General features: G+C 45.4%; 1 protein-coding gene across 3 annotated transcripts in view; it reads left to right on the forward strand.

The window, feature by feature from the left end:
- Positions 1–23,350, forward strand: part of LOC144479200 (liprin-alpha-2-like) — a 159,063-nt gene that overhangs the window by 114,153 nt on the left and 21,560 nt on the right. For all 3 annotated transcript variants that reach the window (XM_078197859.1, XM_078197860.1, XM_078197862.1), the window contains 4 exons: positions 13,772–13,947; positions 16,243–16,340; positions 20,857–21,032; positions 21,137–21,205. In XM_078197859.1, coding sequence (XP_078053985.1) covers positions 13,772–13,947; positions 16,243–16,340; positions 20,857–21,032; positions 21,137–21,205 — 519 coding nt within the window. The remainder of the gene's footprint in view (positions 1–13,771; positions 13,948–16,242; positions 16,341–20,856; positions 21,033–21,136; positions 21,206–23,350) is intronic.

Below are 23,350 nucleotides of genomic sequence, written 5' to 3' on the forward strand. Positions count from 1 at the left end.
TTTTTTGTCCCAACATGTGTCAGTGCTGAATAGGAATGCTTGCATTGAGAAAGTAATGATTTGATTTATTATTATCACACGTATTATTATACAGTTTAAAATTGTTTCGTGCACTGTACAGACAAAACATTCTGTACATAGAGTACATAGGGGAGAAGGAAAGGAGAGTGTGCAGAATATAGTGTTACAGTCATAGCTAGGGTGTAGAGAAAGATCAACTTAATGCAAGGTGTGGTGAACCATTGTTGGTTACCACCAGGAGTGCTGAGCCATGGTTTGGCCAGCACTATGAGTCTGTAGATATGTTACTGTTGGGGTTAGGGTTGGGCTGTTCTACCTGTTAATATAGTCCTATGGTACACTCCAGTTGGCTCCGCCTTCCGGCAGAGGTATAAAGGTCACTGCTCTGCCTGGTGACCCTTTAGTCTGGGATTGTATATAGTAGCTCCGTTATTGTTGGCAATAAAAGCCTTTATTTCCCGGGTACATCCTGCCTCCTGTGTGATTTATCGCGCATCACAAGGTAAGTCCATTCAAAAGTCTGATGGCAACAGGAAAGAAGCTGTTCTTGAATCGGTGCTGAGGCAAGGAGGAGAAGTTGATTAATCAGTCTTTGGCATAAAGTGCGAAATGTAAGGCAAACATTTAAAATCACACTCTTGCATTGTTCGGGTTAGATTCAAGAATGTTATCATATAGAATTTGTAAATAAATGGGAGTTGTAATATATGTCAGATACTTCAATAATAAAGTTGAGAGCCAGCCCCAATCAGGATAAAGGGTAAATGTTAATGAGATGATAACTGATTCCGATCTATTGTGAAATGATTTTAGGGCAGTTTTAATGGACATAGGTCAGTGTCCTGATTTTCACTACGGAGGCAGGTAGCTTGAGGTGGGGTATTTCCATCTTGGCAGACCTGCCTTGGTTTAAAAGGCCCCATTAGACCCAATTTTCACTCTGGGGAGGGTGGTCTAGGACAGGGTCGGGTCTGCCAACCCTGGAAGCAGATTGTGGGGGAGGTTGGTGCATACGTGCCATGGTGGCTGAATTGAAGGCCCAACTTGGTTCTGAGGAACTTCATCCCAGTTGTTTTCAAAACTGTTGGGCCCGCCAGCCCTCACCTCACCCCCTCAAACCTCCACCCATCCCCCCATACTAACTCATACTGCTACCCACCTCACCCCCCTGCATACCCCCATGTCACCCCCGCAGCCCTCACCTCACCCCCTCAAACCTCCATCCATCCCCCCCATGCTAACTCATACTGCCATCCACCTCACCCCCCCTGCATACCCCCATGTCACCTCCGCAGCCAATCCACCATGGACAGAAAGGAAAACTAACAATCTAATATAGCTCTCATTCATACACCCTTGACAGGAACTTGTATATAATGTCTGAATCCATCAATTGGATTGTATAAATAATACATCCAGGTAATTGATCTACTTGTACTTAATATATTTAATCTATCTTAAACTGTTTTTGTAACGTATCCAAGTGTTTCATACCCTTGTAGTGTTAACATCTGTTTAGAATCATGTAAAAGTGAACATGCATTTTACCAAAGCTTTTTATACATATATAAAGAGCAAGAGGGTAGCCAGGGAGAGGGTTGGCCCAAACAAGGACAGGGGAGGGAATCTATGCGTGGACCCAGAGGAAATGGGTGAGGTATTAAATGAGGACTTTGCGTCAGTATTCACCAAACAGAAGGACTTGGTGGATGATGAGTCTGGGAAAGGATGTGCAGATAGTTTGAGTCATGTTGAGATCAAAAAGGAGGCGGTATTGGGGTTCTTGAGAAACATTAAGGTAGACAAGTCCCCAGGGCCTGATGGGATATACCCCAGAATACTGAGAGAGGCAAGGGACGAAATTGCTGGGGCCTTGAGAAAAATCTTTGTATCCTCACTGGCTACAGGGGAGGTCATGATGTGGAGATGCCGGCGTTGGACTGGGATAAACACAGTAAGAGTTTTAACAACACCAGGTTAAAGTCCAAACCTGTTGGACTTTAACCTGGTGTTGTTAAAACTCTTACAGGGGAGGTCCCAGAGGATTGGCAAATAGCCAATGTTGTTCCTTTGTTTAAGAAGGGTAGCAAGGATAATCGAGGTAATTACAGGCCAGTGAGCCTTACATCAGTGGTAGGGAAATTATTGGAGAGGATTCTTCGAGACAGGGTTTATTTCCACTTGGAAATAAGTGGACGTATTAGTGAGAGGCAGCATGGTTTTGTGAAGGGGAGGTCGTGTCTCACATACTTGATCAAGTTTTTTTGAGGAAGTGACAAAGATGATTGATGAGGGTAGGGCAGTGGATGTTGTCTACATGGACTTCAGTCAGGCCCTCATGGCAGACTGGTGCAGAAGGTGAAGTCGCATGGGATCAGAGATGAGCTGACAAGGTGGATACAAAACTTGGTCAAAGAAGACAGGGTAGGAGTGGAAGGGTGCGTTTCTGAATGGAGGGCTGTGACAAGTGGCGTTCCTCAGGGACCAGTGCTGGGATCTTTGCTGTTTGTAATATATATAAATGATTTGGAAGAAAATGTAACTGGTTTGATTAATAAGTTTAATCCGGACAAATGTGAGATAATGCATTTTGGAAGGTCTAATACAGATAGGAAATGTACAGTAAAGAACCCTTAAGAGTATTGATAGACAAAGGGATCTGAGTTTACAGGTACACAGGTCACTGAAAGTGGCAATGCAGGTGGAGAAGGTAGTCAAGAAGGCATACGGCATGCTTGCCTTCATCGGCCGGGGTATTGAGTTTAAAAATTGGCAAGTCATGTTGCAGCTTTATAGAACCTTAGTTAGGCTGCACTTGGAATATATTGTTCAATTCTGGTCGCCACACTACCAGAAAGATATAGAGGCTTTGGAGAGGGTACAGAAAAGATTTACCAGGATGTTGCCTGGTATGGAGGGCATTAGCTATGAGGAGAGGGTGGAGAAACTTGGTTTGTTCTCACTGGAATGACGGAGGTTGAGGGGCGACCTGATAGAAGTCTACAAGATTATGAGGGGCATGGACAGAGCGGATAGTCAGAAGCTTTTTCCCAGGGTGGAAGAGTCAATTACTAGGGGCCATAGGTTTAAGGTACGAGGGGCAAGGTTTAAAGGGGATGTGCGAGGCAGATTTTTTACACAGAGAGTAGTGGGTGCCTGCAACTCGTTGCCAGTGGAGATAGTGGAAGTGGATACGGTAGTGACTTCGAAGGGGTGTCTTGAGAAATACATGAATAGGATGGGAATAGAGGGATACGGTCCCCGGAAGGGTCGGGGGTTTTGGTTCAGTCGGGCAGCATGGTCGGTGCAGGCTTGGAGGGCCGAAGGGCCTGTTCCTGTGCTGTAATTCTCTTTGTTCTTTGGAATTCAAAGGGACTTGTTAAGTCATGAAGGAATCCTTCCATTCAGGTTAGACACATACCATGTTCCAAAGAGTAATCCTGTATCATCATCCAAAGCAAATGGGTTCGTCCAGCTGGATTGCTCATACAGATAATACAAATAGAGGGCAGTTATAAACTCCTCTGCATCACTTCATTGTTAAAGAGCTGTGCTGATGTGTTGGTCAATGTTAGAGTTCTGAAGGACTTGGTGATGAAAGGTTCATCCTTTGGATATGTCGGTGCTGCAAAACACAAAGGCACAAATTATATAGCCATGTGGCATGGGATTGCACTTACCAAAGCCCATCATCTGGCTAAGAGTTAACATGTACCAAGGAACTGAAAGTGTCAATTGAAGGGGTACATTTCTGGATTATTTATGTGCCACAGCACTGGGAAACCTACCGTTACTTATTTTGTTGATTTGCTCGATTATTTACGATTTGAAAGCTTGCTGTACTAAGTGAAAATGTGTACCATTTCAAAGTGGGTGTATCCCTGCGTGGAGGGATTTCAAGAAAACATTCATTTCAACTCGATTCCGAAAGCATTGGTGAAAGCTGAGTGAGGCGGAAGAGAATGGCAGCTCACAAATGATTGTTTAAAATGTACACCACTTTGTTTCTCAGTGTAGAAAGCATGTTTCCAAGGGGTTTCTTGGTTTGCTATTACAGAATATTCACTCAGATATTTGGAGCTTGACAGAGGAGAATGGGATTGGCCAAAATTACTTTGTGAAAATAAATATCCACCCCGGTCCTGGGACTGATACTTTCTAAACTTTATCCCAATGTTGAATTTTCCTCCTCCGTTCAATGCGGAAAATTCAAACCCTATTTCTTTTTTAAAAAGTGATCTGATAATGTTCTGTTGATTCAGGTAGTTTAGTAAGATTTACACACTCGGGTCAGCCTGATTGTGGATGCAAATCACTGTAATCTCCAACCTTTGTGAATTATTTTTGGAAGTTCACAGCCAGGCTGCTGGGGCTGAATGCTCTCCAGATACGGGGGGAGGAGAAGAGAACTGTCGGACCATTCCTCACCTGTGAATGAGCATTGATGGGTCAGGAGTATTCTTAGCATTGAGGCTACAGTTCAGACTCTCCATTGCAGAAGGGAAAGCACCTTTGGAGGCATGGGGATCTACCTTGAAGGGAATGATTGTTCGCAAGACTTTGAAACTCTTATCTGTTTCGCTTTGTAACATTGATTCTGCCAGCAACAATGGCAGTGTTTGTTTTCATGAACGATCTCTTACTTCACTTCTTCCTGTCGTCTAACACTCTTCTCTTCTAACACTGCTTACTGGACTGTCCTTGTGCTTTTTTGGGCCTTCCACTTAGTCCTCTGGAAATGTCTGGGTTACACATGAGGAAATGGAAAACATGGCGGCTTCAGCAAAAACGGTTAGTCCATCCCTGTCCAACTTGGTTGTGCTACATTGAAGAATCTTGTCTCGATTTGCATTATTTTCATTTAACTCTTTTCAAACCCTCCTCTCTTATCCATTGATAAATATTAATGAAATTTGTTACTTACAAGGTATAAGTTTTCTTCCCCAATGCAATTTAATTGTTTTATGATGAGATAAATACTTGCCCATTTAAAGGAAGCCATATCTAGTTTAATAATTGTGACATATTCTGGGAAGCGGAACAGTGAAAGCAGAATGATGTTTCAATGTACAGTTTTAAAGTTTATTTATTAGTCACAAGTAGGCTTACATTAACGCTGCAATGAAGTTACTGTGAAAATTCCCTCGTCGCCACACTGGCGCCTGTTCGGGTACACTGAGGGAAAATTTAGCACGGCCAATGCACCGAATCAGCACATCTTTCAGACTGTGGGAGGAAACCGGAGCACCCGGAGGAAACCCACGCAGACACGGGGAGCACATGCAGACTCCGCACAGACAGTGACCCAAGGCGGGAATCGAACCCGGGTCCCTGGCGCTGTGAGGCAGCGGTGCTAACCACTGGCGCTGTGAGGCAGCGGTGCTAACCACTGGCGCTGTGAGGCAGCGGTGCTAACCACTGGCGCTGTGAGGCAGCGGTGCTAACCACTGGCGCTGTGAGGCAGCGGTGCTAACCACTGGCGCTGTGAGGCAGCGGTGCTAACCACTGGCGCTGTGAGGCAGCGGTGCTAACCACTGGCGCTGTGAGGCAGCGGTGCTAACCACTGGCGCTGTGAGGCAGCGGTGCTAACCACTGGCGCTGTGAGGCAGCGGTGCTAACCACTGGCGCTGTGAGGCAGCGGTGCTAACCACTGGCGCTGTGAGGCAGCGGTGCTAACCACTGGCGCTGTGAGGCAGCGGTGCTAACCACTGGCGCTGTGAGGCAGCGGTGCTAACCACTGGCGCTGTGAGGCAGCGGTGCGAACCACTGGCGCTGTGAGGCAGCGGTGCTAACCACTGGCAAGATGGTGTGTTGATGATGGGACACTTTCCGTGTATTTGTATTATTGAGTGAGTCTTTGTATTGCTGAATGAGGGGCCAGATGCTTCCCCACAGGGAGAGAGGGAAAGTTTAAAGAATTGTCATTATTGACTCGAGTAGTGTTAGTAGAAACCAGGGAGGAAATCAGTTGCATCCAAGATGGGTTGAAGCAGTTTAACCTGAAAAGCACCCAAAAATAAATAACAATTTCTGCGCAAACTCAGATGGAAGGTTTAATTGTTTCAGAATGTCAAATGAAATGACGTGATAGCGTTCAACACGGACATTTTCAATTCATAGAATCCTGCAGTGCAGAAGGAGGCCATTCAGCCAATGAGCATGCATCGAGCACAATCCCACCCAGGCCCTATTCCCATAAACCCATGCATTTACCCGAGCTCGTCCCCCTGACACTAAGGGAGAATTTAGCGCGGCCAATTCACTTAACCCGCACATCTTTCGAACAGTGCGAGGAAACCGGAGGAAACCCACGCAGACAGGGGGAGAAGGTGCAGACTCCATACAGGCAGTGACCCAAGCCGGGAATCGATCCCGGGTCCCTGGCGCTGTGAGGCAACAGTGCTAACCACTGTGCCACCGTGCCGCTAACTTGTTTGTGTTAAGGTGCTGAATCTCGGCAGCACAATGGTTTGTAACACCCGTCCCTTCCACTTCGCCCACTTGGTTTGGGTGAAGAAGATCATTTCGTCCCACCCTGTCAGTGACATCTTGCGATTCAGAATATTTGATCGATGTGCAGGAAATCCTGATGTTGCTTTCCTTTGAGCCTTCTCAATCAGAACAGTCCAGAATTGTGTGATGAACTGCCAGCCAGTAGCTTGTTAGTTCAGGAGGGCAAGAATGACAAATGAGTTTGTCAGAAAATGCTGTTAACAAGCTTGAGGTTGAAGTGCGCTGAAGATCCAACGTGGAAGGATTTTGACCCTGTATCTAACGCATGCTTATCTGGAGTGTTTGATTCCGCTGTGATCGAGTGACAGAAGGTGTTTTATTCTGTCACCTTAATGATTGAAATGATTTAAAGAGTAAATTATGTGACAAATCCACATCAACCCTCAAGACTATTCAAAGAGAATCATAGAATGGTATTGCGTGGGATGAAGCCACTGTAAGTATTTATCAATTCCCTTTTTAAATGTATTACTGAATCTCCTTCCCTCTATCAGCTAATACTTTCCAGATCATAGTAACAGAGTGGAAATGTGTTCTTCAGTCACCTCGGGTCCTTTAGCAATGACCTTATACCCTATAGTGGATAGGTATCAAATTGCTGGAAAAAAAAGGCATGCTGTTGAAGCTTTTTATCTTGCACTCATCAGGACAGGTCCTCAAGAATATCAAAACTCATCGGCAGCAGCAATTTATGCGCAGGAGAAAAGGGTGCGAATTAGTTGGCAAATGATCTCTCATTGGTACAGATGTTGCCATGGAGAATGCACCAGGGTTTATTTGCTTCCCCCTCACCAACCAAGCTTTTGTTTGGTTGAAAAAGATGCAATTTCTGGACATATTCTCTCTGTTTGAAAAGGAAAGGGTGCTCTGCATATGTAGCTTCTAACGAGTGTAAGTGAGCCACTGATTATCTTAAATCAGTCGACTTGCTTGGTTTGAACTTAATCAAAATCTTAGGGGATAATTGTTCCCTGTTACATTCTCCATGACGGCACCTCTACCCAATCAGATCCCACTTGCCAACCAATCAGCACCCTTTTCTCATGGAGTATTACCTGTTCTTCCCTTTGAGATTTGGTATTCTTGAGAACCTGTCCTGATGAGTGCAAGTCAAAAAGCTTTGCCTGCATGTCTATTTATTTTCAGCAATGCCTTTTATCTGTGTCCTCTGGTTACTGACCATACAACCACTGGAAACCATTTCTTCTTATTTAGACTGTACCTCGTAATTTTGGACATCACCATCAAATTTCCCCTCAACCTTCTCTTCTCTGACAACTCCATCTTTTCTTGTCTCTCCACATAGTTGAAGCCACTCATCCTTGGTACCATTCTAGTAAACCCCCTTCTCAAGGCCTCGACACCATTTCTAAATTGTGGTACCTAAATTGGCTTCAATACTTCAGTCGGGGCCTGGTCAGTGTTTTGGAATAACTTGCTTGACTTTGTACAATTATGGCCCGCTTTTTCACAGAGCTATTTAAAAATGATGGGCAGGACCCAATTTTGGGATTCCTGCCCCCATTCCTGGCAGGCTATTTTTCTGCAGTCAGACCATCTTGTCCATGACTTGTGGCTCATGGCCCCTCAGAGGTGGCATGAACTGTAGTCTGGATTTGGGAGTGTATTGTCTTACTGTGCCCCATCCGTGCCCCCATCAGATAATTTCCTTCAACTACTCATCGCTGCTACTCGATTTACAGTCCCTTTAGGCAAAATTACATCCACCCAATAACTGCCCTTTTAATCCCATGGTGTTCAATATTTCAAATAAGTCTTTATGTGGTTCTTTATCAAACTCTCTTGAAAGTCCGTTCACACAGTGTGACCTGCACTATCCTCATCGACCCCGATGGAGTTCCCTTCCTTATTCCCATGGTTCAGAAGTTTAAAAAGCGGGTTTTGTATTGTTTACCATTAATTTCCTTGCCCCATCATCCAATGGTGGGGAGGAGATGGTAGCTCTTATTTTTCCAGAGATCGATTTGATTTTATCTCTTTCATTAAAGTGTAGTCAACATTCCTGTCTTGGCGAGGTGCAGTGTTCTTGTCTGATTATGTCTTTGATTGCCAAAAGTGGCTAAGATAATGGAATGCTGCTTGCTATATCCAGACTTTGTTTCCTCACTGTTGCGGAGTTTGAATTACTGAGGCTTACCGTCCAAATCTACCATGTGTTCTGCTGCAAAACTGTATTGATGAGGTGAAATAATGTTCTAGCCCAGCAATTTAGGTGCATTGATTGAACTAATCAGAGTGTTCTTTTTTTCATTTTCCTCTTTTTTTAATGCTTTTACTAACTTGCTAACCTGTTAGGAGAATGAGGAGGGCAGTTGGGCTCAGGTGAGTATACAAGACATTCAGATATGTTTGAATTTGACTTATGATTATAATGTGTGTTAAGTATATTTTTCCAAGATGTCTACCATTGATGGCACCCATCTCGTCTCCCCAATACGGAACTTGCTCTTCAAATCTCTTCATTCTTCTGACTCCTTTCCCCAACTATAAGATTCCCCAATACCCTCTTCAACAACAATTCTGACTCAAACAATTTTACCATTACACCATGTCAACGTTTTTGTGAAAAGAACAATTGTTTCCTTCAAAGAGTTCCTCAGAAAAACTGGTAAGGCTTGACGATTCAGGCAGTGTACTGTGCCAGTCATCCGGAGGAATGATTGCAACAAATACATAATGGAGGATGGGATTAAGGGTGGGGTTTTATTGAAGATTGGTTAGGCTCTTGGATTTGCCATAGGTTGGTATGTGTTCACATTCTTATTGCTGATTGGTCAGCTATGTAGAATGGAGGGTAATGTGTTTCTTGAGTAAGACTGGCCAATGTCACGGATGAGAAGGCCTCCTAACTGGTCAGGAAAACACCCTCTGATCCATTTTGCATGCCAGTGCATAATGGGATAAGTCTAGATTTTCTTGTATTCATTCATGGGCTATGGGTGTCGCTGACTAGGCTTGCATTTATTTCCCATCCTTAATTGCCCTTGAGAAGAACTATTGGATGTGGTAGTTATCCATTCGAGCATGTTTGACGGTAGCTGACTTGTCCCATTCACTGTATTTGAAACAGTTTTGATGTTCCTTGCGTATAGTCATAGAAATCATAGAAACCCTACAGTACAGAAGGAGGCCATTCGGCCTATCGAGTCTGCACCAACAACAATTCCACCCAGGCCCTATCCCCATAACCCTACATATTTACCCTGCTAATCCCTCCAACCTACACATCCCGGGATACCAAGGGGCAATTTAGCATGGCCAATCAACCCAACCCGCACATCTTTAGTGTGTAAGCTGCGGCCTGTTTCCTCAATACAGACATGTCCACAATCGCATGGTTAGCTGCAAACTCTTTGTTTATTGGGAGATGCTTTCTGCCTTTGTGGGAGTGAAGGATGGAGTGAAGGATTTCAGATGACTAGTGTCGGACTCCTTTTATCTGCTGATCTGACTATGCGTTGCCATCCGTGTGAGGCGGAACCGATGTGTGGGAGGCTGACTCTTAATTCTTATGGAGTGAGAACAAGTGGGCCTGTGCTAACCTTGTGTGAAGGGAGTCCATTAAGTAGAGTGTAGACTTAATGTGGCAAAGTTCTTGTTGTAGATATTTCTTGTCACTCTGATGAAGGAGTAGCCCTCCGAAAGCTCATGCTACCAAATAACCTATTGGACTTTAACCTGGGACTTCTTACTATACAAAATATCAAAGCCTGTCAGTTCTACTGAGGAACTCCTTTTTTTAAGGCAACAATTGCTTTTTTCAGAGTGGAATTTACATGGTGCAATGGTTAAATCATCTTTTCCGATGTTACTGCTTTCTCCGTTCAAACAACTTGTAATACTGACTTCTTAAACATTGCTTTGCAATCCCTGCCCTAACATAAAACCCAAGGCCCTCTTTTTGGTTTTGAAGTATTACAATGATTGGAGACCGATCCACAAGAGGTTTTGGTGAAAATTCTGAGAGTCGATTCGATTTCAGAATAAAATTGTATTAATTTAAATAGGAACTGCTTTCCAAACTCACTTGAACGTTCAGACTTTGTTGCTGCAGCTAAATGAAACTGTGCCATTGGCAAAGATTAAACATTACACAGTGACGGGTTATTAAACATTACGCAATAATGTGTTTGACTGGACACCTTGCTCACAAGTTGCAGTGGGATGGGAGGGTGAAGGAGGTAGGGAGTGTAATTTTATCCCTAAAAATCAGGCAGTTTAGGATTGGGGGAAAGGTTAAAATTTGAGAAGTCTGAATCCTGCGGCCAATCTGCCCGCTTACGATTTTAGCGAAGGTGAGACAGCAAGTGTAGACAACCAACCCGCTGGCAGGAGGAGCAGGCTTCGCCAGTTTAATATTATAATGAGGTTGCATGCCTCAAAATTAACCACCATTTTAAAACCAATCCTGGCCTACTGAGTGCAGGCCCTGGAAAATCCAACGGTTATCAAACGAGGTGAGGATTGCTGGCTCCTTACCACTTGAGCTGCTGAATCAGTTTTGACTGCTTCACTAACCTGTGATCAGACCCACGCTCCCATCCCTGTTTAAAATAAGAGGGCCGAACAGTGTTTCTTTCTCTCTATAAAATAGCCTCCCTCCCTCCCAAAGTTTCTGAGTTATAGTCTGTTGTTGCTTTACCAAAAATTAGAAACCTGGAGGTTGGCAAACACTTTCTGAACCTGCATGCGTCGAACTATAAGACATAGGAGCAGAATTAGGCCACTCGGCCCATCGAGTCTGCTCCGCCATTCAATCATGGCTGATATTTTTCTCATCCCCATTCTCCTGCCTTTTCTCCATAACCCCTGATCCACTTACTAATCAAGAACCTATCTACCTCTGTCTTAAACATACTCAATGACCTGGCCTCCACAGCCTTCTGTGGCAAAGAGTTCCACAGAATCACCACTCTCTGGCTGAAGAAATTCCTCCTAATCTCTGTTTTAAAGGATCGTCCCTTTAGCCTGAGGTTGTGCCCTCTGGTTCTAGTTTTCCCTACTGGTGGAAACATCCTCTCCACGTCCACTCTATCCAGGCCTCGCAGTTTCCTGTAAGTTTCAATAAGATCCCCCCTCATCCTTCTAAACTCCAACGAGTACAGACCCAGAGTCCTCAACCGTTCCTCATACACCAAGCTCTTCATTCCAGGGATCATCCTTGTGAACCTCCTCTGGACCCTTTCCAAGGCCAGCACATCCTTCTTTGGATACGGGGCCCAAAACTCCAACTCCAAAACTCACAATGCTCCAAATGGATTCGAAAAGAGCAATTGTCACCTTAGAAAGAGTTCCTCAATAGAACTGATAGGCTTTGCTATTTTGGGCGGTGTACTTTGCCCATTAACCACCCCCCCGCCCCCCAACCTACCTGGCAGATTGGCTACATCCAGGAAATTGATCCTGGTGGTCAGATCCTGTTGGTAAATTCAGCAGGGTGTGTGGAAAACCCACTTGTTTGGATTTCCTAACCTAAAACCAGCCTATGCGCGCTCCCTCCAAGTTAATATCCATCCCCCGGTGCCGAAGCTTAAATATGAAGAATGGGCACGTGGATAATTGTAGCCTAGCTGGTATCTACAGCGACAGCACACCATAGAGTTGTGAAAGGAGTCTTGTTCCAGAGGTGTTTTCTGTATTTTCTTCCACCCTTGTTAATGGACGAGTGAAGCTGTACGTCGCAGCGGGGTCTACAGTCAGTGGTTGTTGCTTGCTATGTAGAAGCTCGGTGTGCACTGAGGCTACAGTGCCTTCTGACTGCAGCAGAAATATCTTAGCTGCAGCTTCAGGGCTTCAAATACTTGACCCATTCACATTAATAAAGTGCTGCTTTAAACTCTTGGAGGAGATTCAAAAGGATGAGAACAGCTGTCACTGTCTGGCTCTCAAGACTAAATTTGCACGTTCGCAGTCAGTCTCGCATCCTGCCCCCAAAAAAATGTTTCTTTTTTTGACATTTGTCCAAAAGGATAAGAGCGATTAGCAGTTATTCCACACGGGTTATTACTGTCAGTGCTGCACATTTTTTCGTTTTAGCAGAAGAAGTCTTCATTTGACGGCTTTGCTAAGTTAATAAATCAACATCCATTTCTTTCCGAAAATGTAAGTGTGGAGCTGGTTTTGGGCATCGTTCCTCTCAGGTGGTCAGGAGTCTGGCTGTAATGTTTAACCAATAATTTTGCACGTGGTTTAAGACCAGATGCTCTCAGGTGATCACTGCGGAGGGCGGGGTATCCGGGATGGAGGAGGGAAGGGGGAATGTGGGTCGGTCTAAATATGTTCTCAAGCTAATCCATGGCTTATTTCGCTGCACCTGACAAGCTGTTTAAAATAACAGGATATAACGGTGTTTCTTTCTCTTTATAGAATACCCTCCCTCCACCCAAAAGCTTTCTGAGTTATGGTCTGTTGTTGCTTTGCTTTATCAGAAATTAGGTACTAGAGGGCATAGGTTTAAGGTGAGAGGGGAGAGATACAAAAGGGTCCAGAGGGGCAATTTTTCACACAGAGGGTGGTGAGTGTCTGGAACAAGCTGCCAGAGGTAGTAGTAGAGGCGGGTAAAGTTTTGTCTTTTAAAAAGCATTTAGACAGTTACATGGGTAAGATGGGTATTGAGGGATATGGGCCAAACGTGGGCAATTGGGACTAGCTTAGGTGCTTAAAAAAAATGGGCGGCATGGACAAGTTGGGCCGAAGGGCCTGTTTCCATCCTGCAAACCTCTGAGATACCTGGAGGTTGGCAAACACTTTCTGAACCTGCTTGCAAATGGATCTTTGAACCCATAACCCTTCCTACTCTGTTTGTATATTACTTCCAGCAGTTTAATAATATCGGTTCATAGAATCCCTACAGTGCAGAAGGAGCCCATTCAGCCCATCGAGCCTGCACTGACCCCTATCCCCACAACCCTACGTATTTACCCTGCTCGTCCCCCTGGCACTAAGGGGCAATTTACCAAGGTCAATCAAACTAACAGCACATCTTTGAACTGTGGGAGGAATCGGGAGCACCCGGAGGAAACCCACGCAGACATGGGGAGTACGTGCAAACTCCGCACAGTTACCCAAGGTCAGAATTGAACCTGGGTCCCTGGAGCTGTGAGGCAGCAGTGTTAACCACTGTGCCACATCCGGGATTACGGGATTAGCCTCTGTTTTCAGAAGACGACCTCAGTGGCTTTCCATCAGCATTGACTTTATCCCTTCTTCTCACCAGACGTTGGCTTATGGAGATATGAACCACGAGTGGATTGGCAATGAGTGGCTTCCCAGCCTTGGACTGCCCCAGTATCGCAGCTACTTCATGGAGTGCCTGGTAGATGCTCGAATGCTTGACCACCTCACGAAGAAAGACCTGCGAATGCATCTGAAAATGGTTGACAGCTTTCATCGGTGAGCTGTTGTGTTTTTTGTAGTCAGATTGCAAATGCATGCATTAGAGGGAGCCATTCAGCTGAGTAAACCTCTGACTGAGATGCAGTCAGTCAGCGCATTAGAATGTCCAAAAGCAGGAAGACCCTGTGAACAAACTGATCTACAAGTGTGCCATTTTAACTCCCGATGTGATACCAGGTACAGATATTTCCCACCCAGATTGATTTAGTATGTTGCAGTTTTCCATTCTAATACTGCAGTAACCCAAGTATCAGTTTGAGACCAGTAAGAGTAAGCTAAGAAGCACATGGTATCTCTAAGAGGTACATGGAGCCTGCAGATGTGAGTTATGATCCAGGCTCAATGTTCTGCAGCTGCGTAAAGTTGGCCTTTCCATGCGCCTACTAGGTTATACCACAGTTTAAATGAAGACCCTATCATGAAAATTAGCACCTAATGAGAAAGATTGTGAATTTTTAAAATATATTGAATCTGTGCTGAAAATCCCTCCCAATGATGATGTTTGGAAACTTACTGTTCCTGCACATTGACATCAACCTGAGTAGAGTTAAACATTGAGATAAAGGCAAAAATACTGCAAATACTGGAATCTGAAACTAAAGCAAAAAATGCTGGAAAATCTCAGCAGGTCTGACAGCAGGATCTGCCCAATGGTGGCCCACCTTCGTCACCACAAAACACTCTGCAAGGGTTGGAGAAAATCCTGCCCATTGTCTTTGGGTCCACATTATGAAGGAAGAGGCACAATCGAATGTTGTGCATTTACTCTATAAAATAATCCGGAGTGTGTTTGAATTTCATAAACCGTTTGCTTTTGAATCAACTGGTTTGTGCGTCTCGATGCCGAAAGCAAATTTGTCCCAATCAGGAAGATCTTGCATTTTTATAGCACCTTTCATGCTCTCATGGTGCCCCAAAGCAATTCACAGTCAATGAAGTCTTTCTGAAATGTAGTGACTGTGGGGACAAAATGAGACAGCCAACTTGCCCATTCAAGATCCCACGTGATTGGTTACAAAATTGTAGTGAAATGTTTGAGAAATGAATATTGACTCGGGTACCAGATCCCCTGGTCTTTGAAAAGTGTCATTTTTTACCCATGTGAGAGGGCAGACAGGGCTTAAGTTTCACACCTTCTCCAACAGAGACAGCACTTTGAACATTGCAACTCTCTGCATTGAAGTGTTAGCCTAGATTGCATGGTCAAGTCTCTAAAGCCTGCCTTGAACCTACAACCTTCAGGCTCAAACGGTCTAACATTGAGCCAAGGATAAAATAGAATCATAGAATCCTGCAGTCCATTGAGTCCCACAATCCCACCCAGGCCCTATCCCCATAATGCCATGCATTTACCCGATCTGGCCCCCTGACACTAAGGGGCAATTTAGCATGGCCAATCCATCTAACCCGCACATCTTTGCACTGTGGAAGGAAACCGGAGCACCCGGAGGAAACCCATGCAGACACGGGGAGAAATGTGCAACCTCCACATAGACAGTTATCTAAGCCAGGAATCGAATCCGGGTCCCTGGTGCTGTGAGGCAGCAGTGCTAACCACTGTGCCACCGTGCCACCCCACCCCCCAAACCCCACTCCCCACCCCCACCACCCCCCCCCCCCCCCCCACCACCACCACCACCACCCCCCACCACCACCACCCCCCACCACCACCACCACCCCCCCCCCCACCACCACCACCCCCCCACCACAATCACCCCCCCCACCCACTACCCCCCACCCCCACCCACCCCCCACCCACCGCCCCACACCCACCCCCCCACTCACCCCCCCACCAATCCCACCCCCCCACCAACCCCACCCCACCACACCCCCCTCACCCCCCCACCAACCCCACCCCTCCACCAACCCCACCCCACCACACCCCCCACACCCCCCACACCCCCCTCCCCCCCACCAACCCCACCCCACCACACCCCCCCACACCCCCCTCGCCCACCCAACCCCCCCCGCCCACCTCCCCCCACAGACCCTCCCCCACTCCCCCCCCCCCACCAACACACCCCCAACTAACCACCCCCCCCCACCCCCACCCCCCCACCACCACCCCCCCAACTAACCACCCCCCCCCCACCCCCACCCCCCCACCACCACCATCCCCCCCCCACCACCACCACCCCCCCCACCCACTACCCCCCACCCCCCCACCCCACACACCCCCCCCCCCCACACCCCCCCCACTCACCCCCCCCACCCCCACCCCCACAACGCGCACAGAAAAAACTCGGGCTTCTTTTTGTAAATTGTGCTGACTAATATCCGTCTTGTTTCCAGCACATGTTTACATTACGGCATCATGTGTTTGAAGAGATTGAATTATGACAGGAAGGAACTGGAGCGGCGAAGAGAAGAAAGTCAACATGAAATTAAAGGTTAGTTCAGATGAAAAACTGCTGTTTGGTTTTCTGTCCGGATCCAGAATTGCAGTTACTGAACCTGGACATTAAAACATCAGTGTAATTTTAACTATCCTGTTTGCATAAATGTGCCCAGCAGAATCTGAGCTGTTCCTTCCACTGCTTCTGGTGGAGTTTGATGGAGGAATGGATGAGCTGGTGGTCTGTCCAGCAGTCATCGGCACTGGTCATCACTTTGGTGATGAGGGCACCCTTTTGGTCTCGGGATCGGAGGATGATGAAGTCGATCATGTGCCAGTGATCTGATCGGAAATGTCTCCAGGAAGTCTGAAACTTGTCTTTTTGGCAAAGCTGTGTGTTAGTGATGACAAGCTGGTGGTCCATGCATTTGGTGAACAGGAAAACCCCATTAGAGTTCAATTCCCAATTCCTCCCTTCCCAATGGTTCCTTCCCGGAGTTCGGAATCCTTTCCAGCCCTGGTGTTGAAGTTCCCAAGGAGATGATTTCTTAGCAATGTTGAAAGGTATGTTGTCCAGCGTGGAGTAGAAGCCTTCTTTGGACTCATTGTTGGTGTTAGGGGGTAGGCACTCATGACTCTTGCCTGCTGGCCCTTGGCAGGTTGTAGACATGAGGCACTTGATGCTGACAGGGAGTTTTGAGAGTCAGTTGATGAGTTTGTTCTTGATGGCAAATTCAATTCCATGTGTCCTGCTCTGGTCCTCGGGCTTTCCTCTCCAGAAGAAGATGTAACCACTACCTCCTTCCCTCAGCTGCCCTTCACCTGCTCTCGGAGTCTCTTGCAGGGCAGCGATGGCACTGTTGAAGGGCAATGAGGGCAGTTCTCCACTCCGGTCGATTGTTTTGCTCATTATCCACGAGGGTTCGTACATTCCTGTTCCGAAAATGAGTTTAACTTTGATTTTCTGACTATAAGTAGATGAGCCTGCTGGATGTGGTTTTCCAGCCAGGTTGAAGACGGAACAGACTGTTTTTAAGGGCACCTTTTGTCACCCCTTCCCCATGCAGGGTGAGCAGAGTGGATCCTGAAGAGGGCTGCTCAGTCATGAAGAAAGCTGCCAAAATGCTCTCCTGGTCCTAATCCATGAGTGAGGTGATTGAATCAAACTCCACCTCCTGTGAGCCTCTCCAAAGCTCGGGATTTCCAAATCTCACGGTCCTATTCCCATCACCTCTTGCCAATCACCACAGGGCTTGTCTGTGTGAGGGGTATGTTGGTTTCCTCTAGGTAGGCGCCTTGTGGGACATCTTTTAATGTGGGAATGTCGTTGCACATTAGCAAACGCACGGCCCTTGATTGAAGATAGGTCCAGTTCCAGTAGCAAGGGAATCTTGATGGCTGGGGATCTCCCTTCTGCTGAGGCCGTCAACCGTCACTGCAGTCAATGATATTGCACGAATATCTTGCTGATCCACCACTGAGGAATTGTTTTGGATTGTGCTTTGTCGGGTTCCTCCTCCCCGATCTTACCATCACGGGTGATCCTACCAGGGGCTTAAGACTCATGACAGTATCGTTCCTCGGATCAACAGAATGTTCAAGCCTCTCCACCACAGCAAGGTGGCAAGGATCAACGTTGAGTGGCTTCAAGAGTCAAGCATGCCAATGAATTTCCAACAACGCCTCCACCAATGTCTCCAGAGCATTCATACTAATGTAGTGGAGGAAAATTGGAAAGAGCTGAAGATAGCTATTGTCTCAAGCTGTAAAGAAGCCATCGGCTACACAACCAGGAAACAGCAAGACTGGTTTGATGAGAATGGCCACATCATCCAATACCTCAGTGACACTAGGAAAGCTCTCCACACCTGGCAAAACGACGTCACCAGCAAGGCAAAAAGTAGAACTCATCAAGTAGCAAAGGTGGTGGTACAAAGAAGGGAAATCAAGAACCAATGGACTGAGAAAGCTAAGGAGCTGCAACTCTTCGCCAACAAGTGCAACACCTAGGGCTTCTTCAGTGCCACCAAGGCAATATCTGGACCCAGCACCTGAACCCTCAAACTGATGTAGAGTAAGGCCGGAACCCTTTGGGAGCCTGAAAAAACATCAACCTTCAATAGAGCGAACACTTCAAAGAGCTCCGAAACCGTGATACAATCGTAGATGAGGGCATGTTCAAGGAATTCCCCCAATTCCCCACCAAAGATGATCTTGGACTCCCACCAAGAATGGACAAAGTCAAAACCACTACTAAACACGTGGAGAATGGAAAAGGAGCGGATGGGATACAAGTGGAGATTTTCAAACTTGGAGGAGAAGCAATCACCCATCATCTCCATCAGCTGTTCCTGAAAATCTCGGACAGAGAAGAAACCCTGCTGACCTCAGGAATGCCATCATTGCCACCATCTTCAAGAAAGGAGACAAGGCAGACTGCAAGAATTACCCAGGAATCTCCCTTCTCTCCATCACCAGGAGAATCATTGTTAGCCGTCTTCTCCTAATCCCTGAAGAAATCCTTCCGGAATACCAGTGTGGCTTTCAACCAAACCATGGAAAAATGGACGTCATTTTAGTTGTTTGACAACTTCAAGAGAAATGTCAGGAGAAACGTCAATCATTCTATATGGCCTTCGTTGATCTGACCAAGGCTTTTGATTCAGTCAATTGGGAAATGCTGTGGAAAGCCCTGTCAAAGGTCAGCTGTCCAGAGAAATTCATCAACCTCCTCCGACTCCTCCGTGACAAGATGTCATCGATAGTCATCACTGACAGAAAGGTGACAAAATTCTTGAGGTCAAGACTGGAGTGGAGCAGGGATGTGTCATCGTTCCCACTCTTTTTTCCATCTTTATCACCATCATTCATCACCTTGTCAAGAACAAACTTCCCAATGGAGTGGACATAGTCTCCAGGATGGACAGAAAATATTTCCACCTCAGCCGGTTGAAACCCAAGAAGCAAAAGACTCTGACACCATTCGTGGAATTTCAGGATGCGGATGACATCACCATCACAGCCCCCTCAGAACGGAATCTTCAAGCTTGACGCCTTCATGGAAGCATACCGAAGAATCGGGTGACAGTCTGCGTGGAATTTGCACTTTCTCCCCGTGGGTTTCCTCCGAGTGCTCAGGTTTCCTCCACAGTCCAAAGATGTTCAGGTTAGGTTGATTGGCCATGGTTAAAAAAAAAGCCCCTTCATGTCCCAAGGTGTGTAGGTTAGATGGATTAGCCACGGTAAATGTGTGGAAGTATGGGGATAGGGGAGGGAGAAGGACTGAGTAAGATATTCTTTCAAAGAGTTAGTGATGACTTGATGGGCCAAATGGCCTCCTTCAGCAATGTAGGGATTCTATGATTGTCCTTAACAAGGGTTTTACTGGTGTATCATTCGAGGATTTTGAACATAACTGCACACTTCGTACATTAGCATTGCTTTATTTAGAACCTGGAACAGAATAAAAGCATTCACCTTCCGAAAGATCTAACAGGTTTGTAGCACTAATGATCTGCGCAGGATTTAATCAGCTGTTTGGTGCTGGTTGGTGCAGCAGTATGTAAAGTATTATAAAATATTGATCAGTTGAGGCAGAATGATCATTTGCAGTATTGGTCATATTAACTGCTTATGAGACCATTATGGAATTATCGCCTTTCGTAGAATCCTTACCGTGAAGAAGGGGGCCATTAGGTCCATCGAGTCTGTGCTGACTCTCCGACAGAGCATCTTACCCCTGCCCTATCCCCATAACCCTACACATTTACCCCGCTAATCCCCCTAACCTTCACATCTATGGTCACTAAGGGGAATTCAGCATTCGTTTTGGACAATTCATCTAACTTGCACATCCTTTGTAAAGTACTATTTGATATAAAATAGCCCTCATGTGTTCAAGAAAAGACTAGTCTATTTCCTATCTCGCTTCGAAACCTTCAATTTAGTGAGGCTTTTTTCTGTCTGGGGACCTGAGTCAGTTTTGGCCTTGCCTTGCTTAAATGTAGGTTATGTAAGGTGGACTGTTGGGTTAAGACATCTCCTGCAAGCTTTGATGATGATGAAGATTGCTGAGCCACCCACTCTTTAGTAGATTCGACTTCCCAGGCTGTGCTTGGAGATCTGAAATGATGAGTCTCTATGAAGAGGAAAGTACCTCATTTCAAACAGAAATCCGAATGGAAGATTTTTTGAAATACGATTGAAGAGGATTTGTGGTGCCTCTGGGCTCTTTTCTTTCCTGTTTCAGTTATTCATAAGCTGATTCTCTTACGTAACTGAAGCTCCTTTATGGAATTCCAGTGTAATTTGAGAATACTGAACCATGTCTCCTGTCCTGTCTCATCTGTTCCTTCACTGAATCGTGGTTTCTGAAGAATATGCTGAGTTTGCGAATCACTCAGACGGAGTCTTCAGAACTGTCAATCACTGCCCTGGCCTGCTGAACATAAAGCTGTGTAAGAAACATGGCTTTTCCCAGAATTGAAGAAGTTCCCTGTTTAAAAATCCAAGTTGATGCGCACAACATTTTTTGACGGCTCAATAATGATCTTTATTTGACTCTTGCCTAGACGTGTTGGTGTGGACTAACGATCAAGTCATTCACTGGGTGCAGTCGATCGGACTCCGGGAGTATGCCAACAACATAATCGAAAGTGGGGTGCACGGAGCCTTGGTAGCCCTGGATGAAAATTTTGATTACAACAGTCTAGCGTTATTGTTACAAATCCCCACACAAAATACACAAGTAAGCCTTTGTCCCAATGTCTTCCTTTCCTCTGTCCATTTGATTTCCAAATAATTACAATGGCTATGAAGTTAAAAATGGATTGTGATCATTTTTTTTAATAGGCAAGACAGGTCTTGGAACGTGAATTCAACAACCTATTGGCCTTAGGAACTGAGCGGAAGTTGGATGATGTGAGTATTAGGGATTCGTTCATACTCTTGTTGTGGAAAATCTAGGCAGCATCCTGGCTGTATTTGAGTATCCTGAATTTTTGACTCGCTTACGTTGGATTCATGGGAGACAGGACCTTTCCGAAAAGGCTGGGTTTTGAATGTTATGTTGCATTATCCTTTCTTGTCCTCCTCAACTTCTTCCATCTTCCCATTTAGAACATAGAGAACATAGAACAGTACAGCACAGAACAGGCCCTTCAGCCCACGATGTTGTGCCGAGCTTATCTGAAACCAAGATCAAGCTATCCCACTCCCTATCATCCTGGTGTGCTCCATGTGCCTATCCAATAACCGCTTCAATGTTCCTAAAGTGTCTGACTCCACTATCACTGCAGGCAGTCCATTCCACACCCCAACCACACTCTGCGTAAAGAACCTACCTCTGATATCCTTCCTATATCTCCCACCACGAACCCTATAGTTATGCCCCCTTGTAATAGCTCCATCCACCGGAAGAAAGAGTCTTTGAGTGTTAATTTTAATTTTCCAAAATTCAGTATATTCAAGGAAGGTTCTATTTGATTGGAAAACAACAAATGTAACTCCTTCATTTAAAAAGGAAGACAGAAAGCAAGAAACTACAGATGACAAGTTAGTTTAACATTTGTCTTTGGAAAAATGTTATAACTTAAAGATGTTATGGCAGGGCACTTACATAAATTCAAAGCAATCACAGGTCCAACATGGTTTTGAGACAGGGAAATTATGTTTGAGGGGGATTAATACCCATACTAATAATTATGGAGGAAAATAAGTCATATTAATAACTGTCCAGTGAAAGGATTAACAGAGAGTAATCACAAAATGTTTAACTGCAGGATAGTAAACAGCTAGTTCCAGACACCTGACCTTCAGATAAGGAAGAGAGAGAAAGGTACTATGCTGGGAAAAGGCTTTAAATCATGCATTGGACAACAGAATGATTCATGTTCTAATATCCAGACAAGGAATGCCTATAAGATAAGGGAAAACAATACTTAATTGAGGAAAGTAGAAACCTTTTATCAATTGGATATTATAATTAAGTAAATGTAAGGTGATTGTAATTGGTTTTAAAAACTGCACTTTATATGATTTACTTTTCTGCCTGGCCCTACCCTCGATCTAAGCTGTGGCGAATGCTTTCGGCATATCTCCAACAATGACTTAACCCATTCCTCCAATAAAGGCCTTCTGTTTGGCTCCCACCAAAACCTCTGAGTCATCGTTCTGGTTGCATCCACCTCGAAGCTATTCACTCAGACTGAATCTAGTCCTAATCTGTCTCTGAGGCTGCCCGTTACCTCCTCCACTCAGAGATCCTTTCTTCATCACCAACTCTGTCAGCTCCCAAATTTCAATCTACACCCGTTAATTTTGCCAAACTCCCACACGAAGGGCAGGATATTCCGGCCGCGCTCGCCCAAAGACCGGACAATCCTGCCCGAGGTCAACGGACCTTCGCATGTCCGTGTCCCACCCGCTAGGATTCCCGTGCTGGATGGGACAGGAAAATTCCCCCATGACTATTGTCCCATCCTTTAAGTCATACTGAATTAATTTGAAATAAAAAGAAAAACTTAAATGGGCGTAGGGAAAATTAAATGGATTCCTCTTCATTTTCCTGTCGCTCCAAGGCTTTGGCCTTGCTTAGCAACCTTCTCCAGCACTTCTCCCACTTTTCTCTGACCCTGGTCCTCTGTGCTTTAAGTTATTCAATCGTATATTGAGGAACCTTCTCACCTATTGCTCCTCTTCCAATCTTCAAATGTATTCTGAAAGCTTATCTCTTCAGCCATTCCTTTGACTGTTAGCCCTATTACTGTTCATGCCGGGCAGTCAGAATTTACTATATTACTAAACTTATGTAACTGTAATTTGTAATAAACTAACAATGCCAAAATATCAGCAGGTTAGCCCATGTTTTTACCAAAACATTCATTAATTTTCGCCATTAGTTTGAACTATCTATCTTAAAGGAGGAAAATGAGGGATAGAGTCAAAAATATAAAAGAGCAGGTAGTCCAGAGCTTGGGGGCCTAGGCAACTGAAGGTGCAAAAACTAAAGAACAAAGAACAATACAGCACAGGAACAGGCCCCTTCGGCCCTTCAAGCCCGCGCCA

Source organism: Mustelus asterias, chromosome 25, assembly GCF_964213995.1.
Source record: "Mustelus asterias chromosome 25, sMusAst1.hap1.1, whole genome shotgun sequence".
Classification (NCBI taxonomy): Eukaryota; Metazoa; Chordata; class Chondrichthyes; order Carcharhiniformes; family Triakidae; genus Mustelus; species Mustelus asterias.